The sequence below is a fragment of the Oncorhynchus keta genome, chromosome 7, assembly GCF_023373465.1.
Source record: "Oncorhynchus keta strain PuntledgeMale-10-30-2019 chromosome 7, Oket_V2, whole genome shotgun sequence".
Classification (NCBI taxonomy): domain Eukaryota; kingdom Metazoa; phylum Chordata; class Actinopteri; order Salmoniformes; family Salmonidae; genus Oncorhynchus; species Oncorhynchus keta.
In genome coordinates, this window is record NC_068427.1 from 24,606,512 (window position 1) to 24,625,295 (window position 18,784).

At 41.5% G+C, this 18,784-nt stretch overlaps 1 protein-coding gene across 1 annotated transcript in view; it reads left to right on the forward strand.

The window, feature by feature from the left end:
- LOC118386188 (NALCN channel auxiliary factor 1-like) overlaps positions 1-18,357 on the forward strand; it is a 176,102-nt gene extending 157,745 nt beyond the window's left edge. The window contains exons 2-3 of the mRNA XM_035773702.2: positions 8,465-8,636; positions 10,708-18,357. Coding sequence (XP_035629595.1) covers positions 8,465-8,636; positions 10,708-11,024 — 489 coding nt within the window. The 3' untranslated portion in view covers positions 11,025-18,357. The remainder of the gene's footprint in view (positions 1-8,464; positions 8,637-10,707) is intronic.
- Positions 18,358-18,784: the final 427 nt, after the last annotated feature.

Here is an 18,784-nt window from a genome sequence, read left to right on the forward strand (position 1 = left end):
GACATTATTTATATTTTCCCTCTGAATTGCCACACAGCAAATTGGTCAGTGTTACCTAGAGCATGTTGTAATCGACATTTGTTTGATAAAAACAGTAGAATAATGTAGGTTGAGTACAATCTAATTTTTTTCAGATTTTCTTTTTAGAGCTTTCTCATAAAGGACCAGTCTGTCAATGCAATGTAAGTATTAGATGCAATTTCAATGTTTGATTTGCTTTATGTATCACCAGATTAGCTTGAGATGATTTTACTTCAACACTGCATCCAAGTTGATTGACATAAGTGTTTCAAAGAGGTGTAGTTAGCCATGAGAGAAACATTACTTTTCTGAATCACTGTTCAGGACATTGAAATAATATTTTCAAGTCTTTATTGCCATGTGCTCATATGTAAGCATTATAAAAGACCTGATACCTGATATCTGGCACCAGACATGCTCAAGCTTAACTTAACAGAACAATTGACCACTTAAACTGGTACAACACTTCCACTCACGGGTGGCCAAAAATAACACATTTAATAGCAGGTCTTAACTAAGCCACGCCTCCAACATAATTGCCCAGTATACCTTGCCTTTTCTAGTGAATTGTAGAGTTACCGAACATGACTATATTTGTTAGTCACTAAGTGAGGTCCTACTGTAGGTGAACGTTACTACAATTAAACTGTAGTACATATATAGTACATATATCATAAAGCCTTACTTTGATAGCCATGTTTTACCCCAACCCAGTGGTGCTGGGAACCTACTGGTTTACAGACCACATCAGGCCTGAAAGTTATATTATGCTGGCTTGCAAAGCGATATGTAATTCCTATTGGAATCCAGCCAGTGTTAGGACATCTGACAGTTGGAATTTTATTCACCCACAACCTGTTATGAACATTAAATCTGGAATAAATCTAAGTAACTGATTGGATTCATTTAGAAAAATCTATGCTATTTATCTTTGTGTAGCATAAGATAATCAATCAATCAATGTACATGCAAAAACACAGATATTAAAAACAATCCCCTCCAAAAAATCTAATTTTGGTAGAGCGTGATGGGAAAAATGTAATAATAGGTGTGATTTTAATAGGAACAATTTACTCTCCACAGAGTAAAACTGATTATTTTGCTTCAGCTGCAGAAACCATTCGAAACCACTGAAAAATCAATACTAGGTCATTTGCTGTGCATTTGGCCAATTTGTTGTGTAGCTGCATCAGGTGTGCTAGTGCTGGGCTGGACCAAAAATGTGTAAACCTGAGGCTTCCTGGGGTACTGCAGACTGAACTGAAGATGCTTGATGGTTTAATCCAAATTACTGTACTGTAGATGATTGAGGGTTTACTCCAAATTACTGTACTGTAGATGATTGAGAGTTTACTCCAAATTACTGTACTGTAGATGATTGAGGGTTTACTCCAAATTACTGTACTGTAGATGATTGAGGGTTTACTCCAAATTACTGTACTGTAGATGATTGAGGGTTTACTCCAAATTACTGTACTGTAGATGATTGAGAGTTTACTCCAAATTACTGTACTGTAGATGATTGAGAGTTTACTCCAAATTACTGTACTGTAGATGATTGAGGGTTTATTACAAATTACTGTACTGTAGATGATTGAGGGTTTACTCCAAATTACTGTACTGTAGATGATTGAGGGTTTATTACAAATTACTGTACTGTAGAAGATTGAGGGTTTACTCCAAATTACTGTACTGTAGATGATTGAGGGTTTATTACAAATTACTGTACTGTAGAAGATTGAGGGTTTACTCCAAATTACTGTACTGTAGATGATTGAGGGTTTATTACAAATTACTGTACTGTAGAAGATTGAGTGTTTATTCCAACACTACTGTACTGTAGATGATTGAGGGTTTACTCCAAATTACTGTACTGTAGATGATTGAGGGTTTATTACAAATTACTGTACTGTAGAAGTTTGAGTGTTTATTCCAACACTAATGTACTGTAGATGATTGAGGGTTTATTACAAATTACTGTACTGTAGAAGATTGAGGGTTTATTACAAATTACTGTACTGTAGATGATTGAGGGTTTACTCCAAATTACTGTACTGTAGATGATTGAGGGTTTATTACAAATTACTGTACTGTAGATGATTGAGGGTTTATTACAAATTCCTGTACTGTAGATGATTGAGGGTTTATTACAAATTACTGTACTGTAGATGATTGAGGGTTTACTCCAAATTCCTGTACTGTAGATGATTGAGGGTTTATTACAAATTACTGTACTGTAGATGATTGAGGGTTTACTCCAAATTACTGTACTGTAGATGATTGAGGGTTTATTACAAATTACTGTACTGTAGATGATTGAGGGTTTATTACAAATTCCTGTACTGTAGATGATTGAGGGTTTATTACAAATTACTGTACTGTAGATGATTGAGGGTTTACTCCAAATTCCTGTACTGTAGATGATTGAGGGTTTATTACAAATTACTGTACTGTAGATGATTGAGGGTTTACTCCAAATTACTGTACTGTAGATGATTGAGGGTTTACTCCAAATTACTGTACTGTAGATGATTGAGGGTTTACTCCAAATGACTGTACTGTAGATGATTGAGGGTTTACTCCAACACTACTGTACTGTAGATGCTTAAATTAAAGGGATAGCAGAAAAAGGGGAGGGGATAAATGAAACGTGAATGTAATGAAGCAGTAAATGACTATGTTTTACAGTAAGCTGTGGTGGTGGGGTGTGTGAGGAGTGTAAGACATTAGAAATAGAATGAATAGAACAGGCTTGGAACCTCTAACCCTGGCAGTTTGACTGGTAAACTCATGGGTACAATCGCAAAGGCTGCCTTGTATTGTGATGCAATAATTTCAATGTTATTTTGGAATGTTCTAGCAAGTGATGATGGATTGCCATGGTAATATATAATGTTCATTCAAATGGTGCTAACTGATGTGGCTAATGCAATGCAATACATTTTTTGTAATGTCAGTTGAGTTGACTCAACAAATCACAGCACAGATTGAAAGATACACTTCCTGCTTTTACTTCCAGGCATGTGTACACGCAAAATGGCTGCAAGTCCACCCATTATGCCGTTATTTACTTGGAGACACCCTTTCTATTCATTTTATTTCTATGTGTAAGGTTGCAGTAATCCGGTGTGTTCCCGTGCACTCCCTCCGTCCCTCCCTCCCTCTACCCCTACCTCGGTCAGCAGTTTGCCCTGCGTACAGGGGAGCAGGAGCACAGATACAACATCAAAGACAAAGCTCTGACGATGCAAGGCCACCGAGGCCTTGTAAAACCAATACTATAGGGCGCTGAAAGGCCCTCCGACAATTACAACCTTATTAGGCTAATCATAATGGAATAATACAATCCAGGAGGACAGCTTAGCTATAACACTGTAGCCAAGGAGACGAGACACTAACGCATATGGATAAGACAGGATGAGGGGAAGAGAAGAGAAAAGTCAAATAAAAGTTTGAGAAAGATGAAACGGCGAGTATGACTAAAAATGAGAAGAATGTGAAGAAAGAGTTCAGTGAGGACAGGAAAAATAATGCTGACCTTGAGCATGCAAGTGGTGTTGATTGAAGTAGAGGCTATGTTTATAGCATTAGGTACCAGTTTATTTTTTATTGCTCTCTTCTTCTTCCAATGTTTCCAGTGTTCTATACGTATCTCCATTCATCCGACCCCTTTCACCCCATCCCCCCTCCCACAAGGAGCGAAAGAGAGAGAGCGAGGTAGCGAGAGTGAGAAAGAGAGAGAGAGAGAGAGGCAGGCACAAATAGTGGACCATACATTGCACTGCGGCCCCATGCAAGGCTAGCCCTGCTGCAGCACTACAGTAATCTGCAGTGCTCACAGCAGCAACAACACTGCAAACCTGAACCATGTTGCTAGCTAATAGCTCTAATACTGGCCTTAGGATATGCTTTAGGTTTCATCCAATCTCAGCCTTTTCTTCTTCACTTTAAAGGATATATTTAGCCTAAATCCTGAGTGTTTAGAGTTTTGGTTGGAGGAGGGTTAAGTCTCCACAGAGGCGTGTTGTTGGGTTAATCTCCCTGAGTGTGATGTTATTGATTATCTAGCATGATTCTTTATCCACTAAGCCCTGGGGGTAGGGACATGATCAGATTTGACTTTGGAATATGAGATACTGCTGAGTGAGAGAAATCATAGGCTTTTGCCAAAGTCTTTGTCTCCCTATCGCCACCCTATTTTCAGGCATAGACATTGCAGGGGTCTATGCGTAAGGTCACAGTCACTCACACACACACAAACACACACACACAATGCTGTGATAATGTGTGGATGAGGATGTGACATTAACGTAATGACGTGATCGTGTTTACTGCTGTGACATACACACACTGCCCAGCACAGAGTGAAGGGCAATATGTGTCTTTCTGTTAAATTCACTCTCATTTCACATCCATATGGAATTCTATTATTATATGAAACAAACATATAAACACAACATGTAAATTGTTGGTTCCATGTTTCATGAGCTGAAATAAAAGATCCCAGAAATGTTCCATACGCACAAAAAGCTTATTCTCTCAAATGTGTTTACATCCCTGTTAGTTAGCATTGCTCCTTTGCCAAGATAATCCATCCACAGGTGCAGCATATAAAGAAGTTGATTAAACAGCATGATCATTACAAAGGTGCACCTTGTGCTGGACACAAATAAAACTCCACATTGTTTTAGAAAATTTGTCAGTACGTCTAACCAGCCTCACAACCGTAGACCACGTGTAACCACGTCAGCCCAGGACCTCCACATCTGGCTTCTTCACCTGCAGGATGATCTGAGACCAGTCACCCAGACAGTTGATGAAACTGCGGGTTTACACAACCGAAAAAGGTCTGCACAAACTTGCAGAACCGGTCTCAGGGAAGCTCATTGGCATGCTCATCGTCCTCACCAGGGTCTTGACCTGACTGCACTTTGGCGTCATAACCGACTTCAATGGGCAAATGCTCACTTCCGATGAGGCAAATGGTGGTCACACCAGATACTGACTGGTTTTCTGATCCACGCCCCTAGCTTGTTGAGGTATCTGTGACCAACACATGCATATCTGTATTCCCAGTCATGTGAAATCTATAGATTAGTGCCTAATGAATTAATTTAAATTTACTGATTTCCTTATACACTGAGTACATACAACATTAAGAACACCTGCTCTTTCCATGACATAGACTGACCAGGTGAATCCAGGTGAAAGCTATGATCCCTTATTGATATCACTTGTTACATCTACTTCAATCAGTGTAGATGAAGGGGAGGAGACAGGTTAAAGAATGATTTTTAAGCCTTGAACCAACTGAGAAATTAATTGTGTATGTGTGCCATTCAGTGGGTGACAATTGAAGAGCCTTTGAACAGGGTATGGTAGTTGCTGCCAGGCGCACTGGTTTGTGTCAAGAACTGCAACGCTGCTGGGTTTTTCACACTCAACAATTTCCGTGGTGTATCAAGAATTGTCCAGTATATAAACTGTAACTCAGTAAAATCTTTGAAATTATTACATGTTGCATTTATACAGGATTTATGTTCACTATAGTTATTTACAGAGCTGTCCATGGTGCTGAAAGCATAAGCTTCCTGTGTTTGTGAGTGAGGAAATAATAGATTCACCTTTTTTTACGTGCTAATGCCTGGCTTACTGTTCATCATCAAATGCCGCTCAAAGATGTATCTAATGAAGAGCACATTGAGAGTCACATCATTTGAGCAAGAGCCTTACACACACACACACACACACACACACACACACACACACACACACACAGCATAACTATCTCATCTGCGGAGGGGATTGACAAGATCTATGATTGGGTGCAGTGTGTTGAGCCGTGACGGTTAGCCCGCGGCGGGCACTAACGTGCCTAGCGCTCCCCACTTCCCCAAACAAGCTTTGAGTGATTCACCGGAACCACCGTCTAATTACCGTAGCCGCATGGGGACCGGGAGCGGCGTGGAGAACTAGGAGACACACTCGCTAACAGGTGTCAGCTCCACAATACACCATATAGCGACAGCGGGCTTATCGTAAATCTGTTGAGACGAGGAGTCCAGGGAATATACCTAGGAAATATGTGTGCGAGAATAGGAAGGCCTCTGGAATATGTCTGAGGCAATAGGTCAATGGAATACATTGTGTACTGTATGAAGGGTTGCGTAGGTACAGTAGGTGTACAGTACCATTCAAAGGTTTGGAGACACCTACTCATTCAAGGGTTTTTCTTTATTTTTACTATTTTCTACATTGTAGAATAATAGTGAAGACATAACAACTATGAAATAACACATTTGGAATCATGTAGTAACCAAAAAAAAGTTAAACTAATCTAAATATATTTTAGATTTTAGAGGAGCCACCCTTTGCCTTGATGACAGCTTTGCAACCAGCTTCTCAACCAGCTTCACAAGGAATTATTTTCCAACAGCCTTTTTGGCTGCTTTTCCTTCAATCTGCAGTTCAACTCATCCCAAACCATCTCAACTGGGTTGAGGTCTAGTGATTGTGGAGGCCAGGTCATCTGATGCAGCACTCCATCACTCTCCTTCTTGGTCAAATAGCCCTCACACAGCCTGGAGGTGTGTTGGGTCATTGTCCTGTTGAAAAACAAATCATAGTCCCACTAAGCCCAAACCAGATGGGATGGTGTATCGCTGCAGAATGCTGTGGTAGCCATGCTGGTTAGTTGTGCCTTGAATTCTAAATAAATCACAGACAGTGTCACCAGTAAAACACCCCACACCATAAAACATTCTCCTCCATGCTTCACGGTGGGAACCACACATGCAGAGATCCTTCGTTCACCTACTCCGAGTCTAACAAAGACACAGCAGTTTGGTCCAAAGGACAGATTTCCACCAGTCTATTGTCCATTGCTCGTTTCTTGGCCCAAGCAAGTCTCTTCATATTATTGATGTCCTTTAGTAGTGGTTTCTTTGCAGCAATTCAACCATTAAGGCCTGATCCACGCAGTCCTCTGAACAGTTGATGTTGTGATGTGTCTGTTATTTGAACTCTGTAAAGCATTTATTTGGGCTGCAATCTGAGGTGCAGTTAACTCTAATGAACTTATCCTCTGCAGCAGAAGTAACTCTGGGTCTTTCCTTTCCTGTGGCAGTTGTCACGTCCTGACCTTAGTTCCTTTTTTATGTCTCTATTTTGGTTTGGTCAGGGCGTGAGTTGGGGTTGGCATTCTATGTTTTTCATTCTATGTTTTGTGTAACTTGTGTGCATGTCTGTGGGTTACGTGTTTCCCATTTCGTGGGTTTTTCTGGTAAGTCCCCGTGTTCGGGGCATTTGTTTTGTTGTGCGCCCTGTGTTTTCGTGGGGTTTGCTTATGTTCGCCGTTTTGTGCATTTAAATATAGCACTACCCTGAACTCTCTGCTTCCTGCGACTGACTTCTCAACCACTACACCCAGTACGTTACAGCGGTCCTCATGAGAGCCAGTTTCATCATAGAGCTTGATGGTTTTTGCGACTGCACTTGAAGAAACTTTCAAAGTTCTTGATATTTTCAGAATTGACTGACCTTTATGTCTTAAAGTAATGATGGACTGTCGTTTCTATTTGCTTATTTGAGCTGTTCTTGCCATAATATAGACTTGATTTTTTACCAAATAGGGCTATCTTCTGTATATCACCCATCGCTTGTCTCAACACAACTGATTGGCTCAAATGCATTAAGGAAAGAAATTCCACAAATGGACTTTTACCAAGGCACAACTGTAAATTGAAATGCATTTCAGGTCATGAAGATGGTTGAGAGAATGCCAAGAGTGTGCGAAGTTGTCGTCAAGGCAAAGGGGGGCTACTTATAATATTAAATTATATTTTGATTTGTTTAACATTTGATTTGTTTACTACATGATTCCATATGTTATTTCATAGTTTTGATGTTTTCACTATTATTCTACAATGTAGAAAATAGTCAAAGTAAAGACAAACCCTGGAATGAGCAGGTGTGTCCAAACTTTTGGCTCGTACTGTATGTATGGAATACATTAAAGACAATATGTTATATGTGAGAGACAATATGTACAGTAGAACTGAGGAATATGTGAGAGAGAATAGGAAGGCTTATAGAATACAAGAGAGGCCTGTGGCATACTGTACTTTATGTCTTAGAGAGAGAGAGGACCTCTCCCACCAACGCCCTTATTAATTGGAAGCTGAATACCAGGAAGTCTGATCAATTCAAGTAAATCAATTGCAATAGAGGTCAAGGATGGTGTGTGTGTGTGTGTGTGTGTGTGTGTGTGTGTGTGTGTGTGTGTGTGTGTGTGTGTGTGTGTGTGTGTGTGTGTGTGTGTGTGTGTGTGTGTGTGTGTGTGTGTGTGTGTGTGTGTGCGCCATCAATGGCAACCCAATTTTAACCCGTCAATATATGCTCTCTCCCTACAACTTCTCCATCCCATCCCTCTCTGAATCCCTAGATGGTATATAAGCCCTGGCTGTGCTCACAGTACTTCCAGACCACACAGATGCACTGCAGTAAGAGGATCCCATGTGGCCAGTACTGTCTGGAGGTGCAGCAGAGGTGTCCCTTCATCCTTCCTGACAACGACGATCTCATCCACGGAGGAAGCCCCAGTTTTATATGCACAGGTACAGCCTGTTATACTGTATGATACACAGGTTATATGCACAGGGAAATAATATGAAGATATTGGAGAATACTCCCAGTTAAAAAGTCTTAAGGCTTGAATCCTGCAAACGGGATCGATATGACAACAGCCAGTGAAAGTGCAGGGCGCCAAATTCAAAACAACAGAAATCTCATCATTTAAATTTAAATCAAACATAGAAGTATTTTACACCATTTTAAAGATAAACTTGTTGTTTATCCCACCACAGTGTCCGATTTCCAATAGGCTTTACAACGAAAGCACACCAAACGATTATGTTAGGTCTGCACCTAGTCACAGAAAAACAGCCATTTTTCCAGCCAAAGAGAGGAGTCACAAAAAGCAGAAATAGAGATAAAATGAATCACTAACCTTTGATGATCTTCATCAGATGACACTCATAGGACTTCATGTTACACAATACATGTATGTTTTGTTCGATAAAGTTCATATTTACAGTGGGGCAAAAAAGTATTTAGTCAGCCACCAATTGTCCAAGTTCTCCCACTTACAAAGATAAGAGAGGCCTGTAATTTTCATCATAGGTACACTTCAACTATGACAGACAAAATGAGAAAAAAAAATCCAGAAAATCACATTGTAGGATTTTTAATGAATAGGCAAAGAGTTGAAAAACGACAAACCTCAGATTTCCCACTTCCTGGTTGGATTTTGTCTCAGGTTTTTGCCTGCCACATGAATTGTGTTATACTCACAGACATCATTCAAACAGTTTTTAGAAACTTAAGAGTGTTTTCTATCCTAATATACTAATAATATGCATATATTAGCAACTGGGCCTGAGTAGCAGGCGGTTTACTCTGGGAACCTTATTCATCCAAGCTACTCAATACTGCCCCCAGCCATAAGAAGTTAAACATGGAGTACAACCACAGCACTGATCTGTTACAACTAGCTCATGGAACTAAAATGCCAACATGCGTTTGCTGTGGTGTGAGATATGCCGTATAGCACAAATTATTGTGTCAAGAGGCTGCTTCCCCTTTAAGGTCTGCATTAGAATGATGGCTTCCACCTCAAAGCTATTGAATGCATCCCCAGCTGTCCATGAGCAGAGTGACAATGGTGTGAGTTTACTGTATGTCACCACCTGGCGGTCAGCAGCCAGCCAATTTCAACAACACCACCAGACAGGAGTTTACGCATGGCATAGACCACATGGAGAATTCATTTTTTTTCTCCTTTTGGGCCAGTTAGAGGTCAGCTCTAGTAATACATGTTGATTTATGTGTCAAAAAGAGTATAATGTCATGCCCTTTTCCTGCCTTCTGAAGTGTATGCATTTTGTTTTGTGCTGATTTGGTGCAGTCCTTGATGCTGAATTATATCCAATTTGTTTGCCTGTGTGTGTTCCTGTGTGCCCCTGTGTGTATGTGTGTGTGTGTGTGTGTGTTTGTGCGTGCCTGCGTGTGCGCCACGTGTGTGCACCCATGAAAGTGTGGCCTGTCAGATCAGAGCTGCAACCGTTATTAAGTCTTTAATTATGTGGAGCCTCTCATCAGGCTTAAGCTCTTCGATGTCAAACAGTCCAGAGTGGGAGACGACTTAGCCCTCCTCACAAGTTCACCCACTCACATTAGTATGCAGACCGCTCACTGACACACAGAGACACTGACAGCCGGCATGGAGGAAGCAACAGTTGTTGTTGTACAGAAGACAATCCGTCGCCCAATCCAAAAGGAACCTATAGCCTATACCACTAGGCCCTTCTTGATTTGAGGTGATCGGATGCTTGTAAATAATGGTGGAAACAAGATGTTGGAGTGATTAGGATATTTTTTACATCCATATTATATTTTATATTGAGAAGGAGTGTCAAAATAACAACAACAAAAATATATTTTTACTGCTTGAATTATGTTGTTAACCAGTTTAACATAGCAATGGCCAATTTACCACTGCTAAAGGCTATGTCCAGGCACTCCGTGATACGATGTGCATAGAAACAGCCCTTAGCCTTGGTATATTGGCCATATACCACACCACCTCGGGCTTTATTGTTCATGTGAATATGTGTCCCTCCTCTGCAGGGCTGTTGGAGGAGTACCATGGGGGCGTGGATGCAGACGCGGAGTGCTGTGATGTTCGGTGGGACTTCCAGACAGAAGATGACAACAACCATTCCCGGGGGACCCTCAAAAGAACTCACCCATCCTGTCACCACCGTACCTCTCTCAGTTCCTCGGCCGTGTGCAGAGTGTGCAACAGCCGGCTCAAACTCTGCCTGCTAGTCCTTGTCCTCCTGCACACTGTCGCCTCCCTAACCGCATCCCACAATGCAACAGGGCTGGGCCTCCCTGCCTCACTCGCCCCTCTGGAGGAGAGCTCCCCCGCCAACGAGGAGTGATGGGATGGCCGATGATATAGGTTGTCACGACAATATGAAACATCTCCGCCTCGGTCGGGAATGCTATGTGCTGTTGGCTAGACGTCTGCAGCCGCTGAGCTTTCTGGGTAATTGAGTCTTTGCAGAGGTGTTGGACTACTTATAAATGGAAGACGTGCAAATCAATCAAAGCAAACAGACTTACAAACAACGAGACGAAAACATGACAGTGTCGGGAAAATGGGACAATGCAGCAGCCTTTGTTGAGTAGGAAGGCCTCCTCACTGCTGAGTTTCTCTCGCTGCGCTTTTTTACACTGTTTCCCTGTTCTGGCTTTCTGTTGCACTGGCTGACTACCGGATAACACTCACTGTCCACTTAGAATGTCCATCCTTTATGTTGTTCCTTTATGGGTCTCTTGTGCAGGAAGGAAATGTCTCATTGATATAGGATAGATAACATCAAAAAGCAAAGTTGTGAGTGTGTGCGTATTTGTGTGTGTGTGATTGTGTGTGGGTGTCTACTCTGAAGTCTTCACTCATTTGGGTTCCCATTCCTAAAGCGGCTTTAGATGTAGGAAAGGACACTAAAATGTTAGAGTAGTAGTTTGCTCTCATGGTTCTGTGTGGCTAAATTGGTAGAGAATGGTGTTTACACTGCCATGATTGTGGGTTCGACTCCCACGGGGGACCAGTATGAAAATGTATGCACTTACTACTGTAAATTGCTTTGGATAAGAGCATCTGCTACAATGTAAACAAATGATCCTTGGTAAAAATGAACGTACACCCAGACTACACTACTGGCCAGTGATACAATTGTAATGCTTCTCAATATAGAAGACAACCCCTTGATATAGAAGTATCCTACTTGCATTTCTCTGTCCCTACCACACACTCTGTCCATGCTCTGTGTCTTCTCAGCCCAGCACTCCACACATAGAATGTCTACTGTTTGTCTAATCAAAATGTCTTACCTCTATTCTGTACTTGCATGTGGAGGCTCTTAATGATGTGAAATTCACAGCCTTGTTGGTTTGCTTTACATAGCCTTAGCCCCCCTCTGTGGTGGAGAACACTACTGCACCCCCAAAACACCACCAGTAAGGTAGCATGTCCTCTGCTTTCTTCAACTAATGTTACTTAACTCACATTGTGTAAAGGGCTTATTTCTATATACAAACACAGACAAAAATGTGCTTGAGGTATGGCTTCAGGTATCTCAGTTCACACTGCATGCTTAGGGGTATACCTTCAAAGGTATGCATTTGCTTAAAAGGTGTTTAATGTGTTGCTATAGAGAGCGGGCAGGTGTAGGACCCAGTATGTAGTATGTTTGAGGAGAAACGTTGGGCGGCACAGTAAGGCTGAGAAGCTCAATGGCATTATGTTAACATTGCTGTTAGCATTATGGTTAATGTGAGCTGGAAGAAAAGGCAATATTTAAGGGCTGTTTTAATCATTTCTTGTCCCTTTGTTTTCTAGCTGATTAACTGAACTGATAGATAGTGGTGTCAGGTATTTTAGGCCTAACAAATGTATGCTGAATGCAGAATTCTCCACTTTCATGTCTGTTGAATATATATGTTAGCCTCCTATTGCTAGGTCCGGCTTGTCAGATTCTACTAGTCAACTACAGGACCCACAACTTGAGAAACAAGTAGAAAACTGGTTCTCCTCTCATTCATTGTTGCATTCTCCATTGTGAGATCTGTCTGTTTACTTGTTGTCTTACTCATAGTCATGCTGCATTCACGACATGCTGCATTCACGACATGCTGCATTCACGACATGCTGCATTCACGACATGCTGCATTCACGACCCTCGGAGTGTTGGGAAATGAAACGTGTAGAGCAATGGACTTGTGTACATTCACATGCTTTGAACTCGTTGAGAACACCAACAGGCTAACGTCAAACTACTAACTTCAACCGTAAACATACTTTCATGCTCAAAAACAAATGATAGTGTTCAAACCCATCATATTAATTGTTTTTGATAAATAATGTTTTGTTGTTGCATTTAACTGCCGAAAATGCTGTCATCAAAGTATTTTCCTTAGGTGATGTCAGAGTTCAGCATGTCATGGAATTTGGGGTCCAGAGATGATACCTGAGTTGCAAGGTTGTAATTAGAATTTAGATTACTCCGATAGGTTGTGAATGCAGGATCTGTTGATTTGAACCCATCCTCCCATCATTCCCGTTTCTTCTCTGGTTCCATCATCCCATCATTCCTGTCTCCTCTCTGGTTCCTTCATCCCATCATTCCTGTTTCTTCTCTGGTTCCTTCATCCAATCATTCCTGTCTCCTCTCTGGTTCCTTCATCCCATCATTCCTGTCTCCTCTCTGGTTCCTTCATCCCATCATTCCTGTCTCCTCTCTGGTTCCTTCATCCCATCATTCCTGTCTCCTCTCTGGTTCCTTCATCCCATCATTCCTGTTTCTTCTCTGGTTCCTTCATCCCATCATTCCTGTCTCCTCTCTGGTTCCTTCATCCCATCATTCCTGTCTCCTCTCTGGGTCCTTCATCCCATCATTCCTGTCTCCTCTCTGGTTCCTTCATCCCATCATTCCTGTCTCCTCTCTGGTTCCTTCATCCCATCATTCCTGTCTCCTCTCTGGTTCCTTCATCCCATCATTCCTGTCTCCTCTCTGGTTCCTTCATCCCATCATTCCTGTCTCCTCTCTGGTTCCTTCATCCCATCATTCCTGTCTCCTCTCTGGTTCCTTCATCCCATCATTCCTGTCTCCTCTCTGGTTCCTTCATCCCATCATTCCTGTCTCCTCTCTGGTTCCTTCATCCCATCATTCCTGTCTCCTCTCTGGTTCCTTCATCCCATCATTCCTGTTTCTTCTCTGGTTCCTTCATCCCATCATTCCTGTTTCTTCTCTGGTTCCTTCATCCCATCATTCCTGTTTCTTCTCTGGTTCCTTCATCCCATCATTCCTGTCTCCTCTCTGGGTCCTTCATCCCATCATTCCTGTCTCCTCTCTGGTTCCTTCATCCCATCATTCCTATCTCCTCTCTGGTTCCTTCATCCCATCATTCCTGTTTCTTCTCTGGTTCCTTCATCCCATCATTCCTGTCTCCTCTCTGGTTCCTTCATCCCATCATTCCTGTCTCCTCTCTGGTTCCTTCATCCCATCATTCCTGTCTCCTCTCTGGTTCCTTCATCCCATCATTCCTGTCTCCTCTCTGGTTCCTTCATCCCATCATTCCTGTTTCTTCTCTGGTTCCTTCATCCCATCATTCCTGTCTCCTCTCTGGTTCCTTCATCCCATCATTCCTGTCTCCTCTCTGGTTCCTTCATCCCATCATTCCTGTCTCCTCTCTGGTTCCTTCATCCCATCATTCCTGTTTCTTCTCTGGTTCCTTCATCCCATCATTCCTGTCTCCTCTCTGGTTCCTTCATCCCATCATTGCCGTTTCCTCTCTGGTTCCTTCATCCCATCATTGCCGTTTCCTCTCTGGTTCCATGGCATGTAATTCCATAGGCCAACAGTAGATGGGGTTCTTGAATAGGTTTATTTCAAGAATTTATTATAAATTATGTATTAAAGGTAGAATGTCAAATGAAATCCTAGCAAGATTGGACCACTGAAAGATGGGGTCAAAGATAGTCAAAGCAGATGCATTAGGATACAGGAGGCTGAGGTCTTCGGAACCTAGTGATAATGGAGGTGTGTGTGTGTATGTTCGAGGGGCTTCTGGTGGCTCACTAATTAGTCAAGTTCAGCACAGAGCCAGTCTTCTCTGGAGACCTCATTAGCATGACTGTGCCAAGGGGCCTGCAGGTGTGTCGGAAATGTCCTGTTTTTAGAGCCCTCCGGAGACACAACATTAACTAGCCCCATTAATACTTCTTCATCAGCACCTAACACCTACTGTAAGTCAGCACACAGCATACATACACCTTCATCAGCATTACACCTCTATCAGCCTCTCATCTAGACCTTCATCAGCATTACACCTACAATAGATCTGAACGTCATCTTCTAGTAAACAGACTCGTTCTGTCCATCTGAGAGATGAGTGAAAAAGAGGTTGACAGAGATTCAGAGGGAAGGTAGGGATATGGAGAAAAAACATTAACGGAGGATGAAATGAGAAAGAGAGGGAGGAGTCACAAAGTGACAGAGGGGAGAGAATGGATGGTTGACAAATCAAAATGAACAAAGGGGACCCTAGGCCAAACCCTAAATCAGCGAGTATGTGATGTTACAGTATGCAAGAGAATCCCACACATGGCCAGATTAAAGCCATGGCCCTTTTAGAGAGCTCTAAATAGTATGTCCTGAGAGGAAAGAGATATTATCACCAAATATAAGCAGCTACAATACCATTTAGTCAAAGTGCCCTAAAAGGGCTTATGTTAGCATGTTAGCTTCAGTGCTACCCTACTGCATCAAGACAATCCTTATACTGTATCTCCTGACTCTCACTCTTATGTGTGACCCATACCCTGTAGGAGTCTAACACGTTAGTAGGCTACTCCACCAAAATGAGGCCCAGCAATATTCTAGGAAAATTGCATCTTGTCTTGCTCTTGATTTTTCCATGTTCCATATCTGATATAAGGTCGAGATCCAATGACCTTATGGACATTGGTGTGATCTGACCCTGAACATACATTACTATAGCTTTACATCAACACACTAAGTCAAGTCCCTTTTACATGCAGTAATGCATCATGTACTACCAATGGCTGTCCTGGCTGATGACCACAGTATGTGTTCTCCATGCCATCTTTCACTGACAATACTGTGCCATAGACTCACCATAAACGTTACTGTACACAAGCTTTCTCCAAATAAAGATAGACGTTATGAAATTCCATGAATATACGTTTTTCTAATTTCGATATGGTCAATGCAGGCATGTATGCAACTCTGCTGTGATTGCTAGGTTTGATTCCCTATTATGCTAATGTGGTTTAAGGCCCTATCAATTCAATCTAGATCACAATGACATGGATGTTGTACTCTATGTACTATAGACCTCCAAATGAGTACCATGACCCAATCTAAAGACATCACATTTATAGTGTAGTGTTGCACATAATTATGTGTTCTTATCCTGTCCCACTCTTCCGCTTGTGCAGCTGCCTTCATATACAGTTGAAGTTGGAAGTTTACATACACTTAGGTTGAAGTCATTAAAACTAGTTTTCAACCACTCCACAAATGTCTTGTTAACAAACTATAGTTTTGGCAAATCGGTTAGGACATCAACTTTTTGCATGACACAAGTAATTTTTCTAACAATTGTTTACAGACAGATTATTTCACTTACAACTCACTGTATCACAATTCCACTGGGTCAGAAGTTTACATACACTACGTTGACTGTGCCTTTAAACAGCTTGGAAAATTCCAGAAAATGATGTCATGGCTTTAGAAGCTTCTGATAGGCTAATTGACATAATTTGAGTCAATTGGAGGTGTTCCTGCGCATGTATTTCAAGGCCTACCTTCAAACGCCTCTTTGATTGACATCATGGGAAAATCAAAAGAAATCATCCAAGACCTCAGAAAAAAAAATGTAGACCTTCACAAGTCTGGTTCATCGTTGGGAGCAATTTCCAAACACCTGAATGTACCACGTTCATCTGTACAAACAATAGTACGTAGGTATAAACACCATGGGACCACGCAGCCATCATACCTCTCAGGAAGGAGAAGCGTTCTGTCTCCTAGAGATGAATGTACTTTGGTGCGAAAAGTGCAAATCAATCCCAGAACAACAGCAAAGGACCTTGTGAAGATGCTGGAGGAAACAGGTACAAAATTATCTATATCCACAGTAAAACGAGTCCAATATCGACATAACCTGAAAGGCCGCTCAACAAGGAAGAAGCCACTACTCCAAAACAGCCATAAAAAAGCCAGACTACGGTTTGCAACTGCACATGGGGACAAAGATCGTACTTTTTGTCGAAATGTCCTCTGGTCTGATGAAACAAAAATAGAACTGTTTGGCCATAATGACCATTCTTATGTTTGGAGGAAAAAGGGCGATGCTTGCAAGCCAAAGAACACCATCCCAACCATGAAGCACGGGAGTGGCAGCATCATGTTGTGGGGGGTGCTTTGCTGCAGGAGGGACTGGTGCACTTCACAAAATAGATGGCATCATGAGGGAGGAAAATTATGTGGATATATTGAAGCAACATCTCAAGACATGGGTCTTCCAAATGGACAATGACCCCAAGCATACTTCCAAAGTTGTGGCAAAATGGCTTAAAGGACAACAAAATCAAGGTATTGGAGTGGCCATCACACAGCCCTGACCTCAATCCTATAGAAAATTTGTGGGCAGAATTGAAAAAGTGTGTGCTAGCAAGGAGGCCTACAAACCTGACTCTGTTACACCAGCTTTGTCAGGAGGAATGGGCCAAAATGTATCCAACTTATTGTGGGAAGCTTGTGGAAGGCTACCGGAAACGTTTGACCCAAGTTAAACAATATAAAGGCAATGCTACCAAATACTAATTGAGTGTATGTAAACTTCTGACCCACTGGGAATGGGATGAAAGAAATAATAGCTGAAATAAATCATTCTTTCTACTATTATTCTGACATTTCACATTCTTAAAATAAAGTGGTAATCCTCACTGACCTAAGACAGAAGTGTTACTAGGATTAAATATTAGGAATTGTGAAAAACTGAGTTTAAATGTATTTGGCTAAGGTGTATGTAAACTTCCGACTTCAACTGTAAATGTCTCTCTTTCTTTTTCTTTCTCTCCCTCTCTCTTTTTAGCCATGTTTTTGTTATGTCCCGTGGATCTATGCAGAAGCCCATTCCTTTTTTTGGTTGTAAATATGTTCCCTCGAATATTGAACGATGTATCAGTTATGTATTTGCTTCCAGGTTATCTTGCGTTTTGAGTTGATGTCATATTTCTTTACTCTTCTTCTTTTATTTTTTCCCCCCTTGAGCGTCTGAAATCATTTGTTGCGTTTTTGTTGAAGTAGGAAGAGAATGCGATGGGGCTTAACCAATAGAATTGTCCTCAGATTCACATGTTTATTGAGAGAGGATATGGGACTGTGTGTGTGTGTGGGAGAGAGAGAGAGAAAGAAAGATATATGATTATAAAAAAGGTTCAAAGGCATATAGAGGTATCATTACAGTTATGGTTATTATGATTACTATTATACTACCGGTATATTGTAATATTATAGATGCTTTAGTTCAGTAACTTCTTTAATTTTTTTACAAACGACTTTGATGAAATGATTTATAAAACAATCTCACAAGTCATGATCTTTTGGAAAAGTATCAAAACTACTGCTACAATGATGAAATTGTCTTCTGATTCAAATAAATGCAGACATGTAATATGTTCCTCTGTGGTGGTTTCAGTGTGTTCTAGTACTGTTCTAGAAACACACTACACAGGTAGCGCAATGCACAATGACGGATTTTGGAACAAGGCAGATGGTACATCTGTATGAGGTAGCGGAATGGTTTTAGGAAATAACCCCTGTCTTTTTCTTTGATAATGCAGGGCGTTTTCTTACATTTTAGCGCATGCAGTGGACTCCTGTATTCACTAGATGGTAGTATAGACCTAGTAAATGGGGTAGAGAGAGCCTTGATTATTACGCGTTCACATCCAGGCCTCGACACACAACAGCCAGTGAAAGAGAATGAGGATACCATAACTGCTACAGGAGCACTTAAAAATGTTGCCTTGACAACTGTACGGTGAGGCAGGCTGGTGACAGAGTTGGCCAGAGCTCTGTGATGATGTTTGAGGGTGACAACAGGG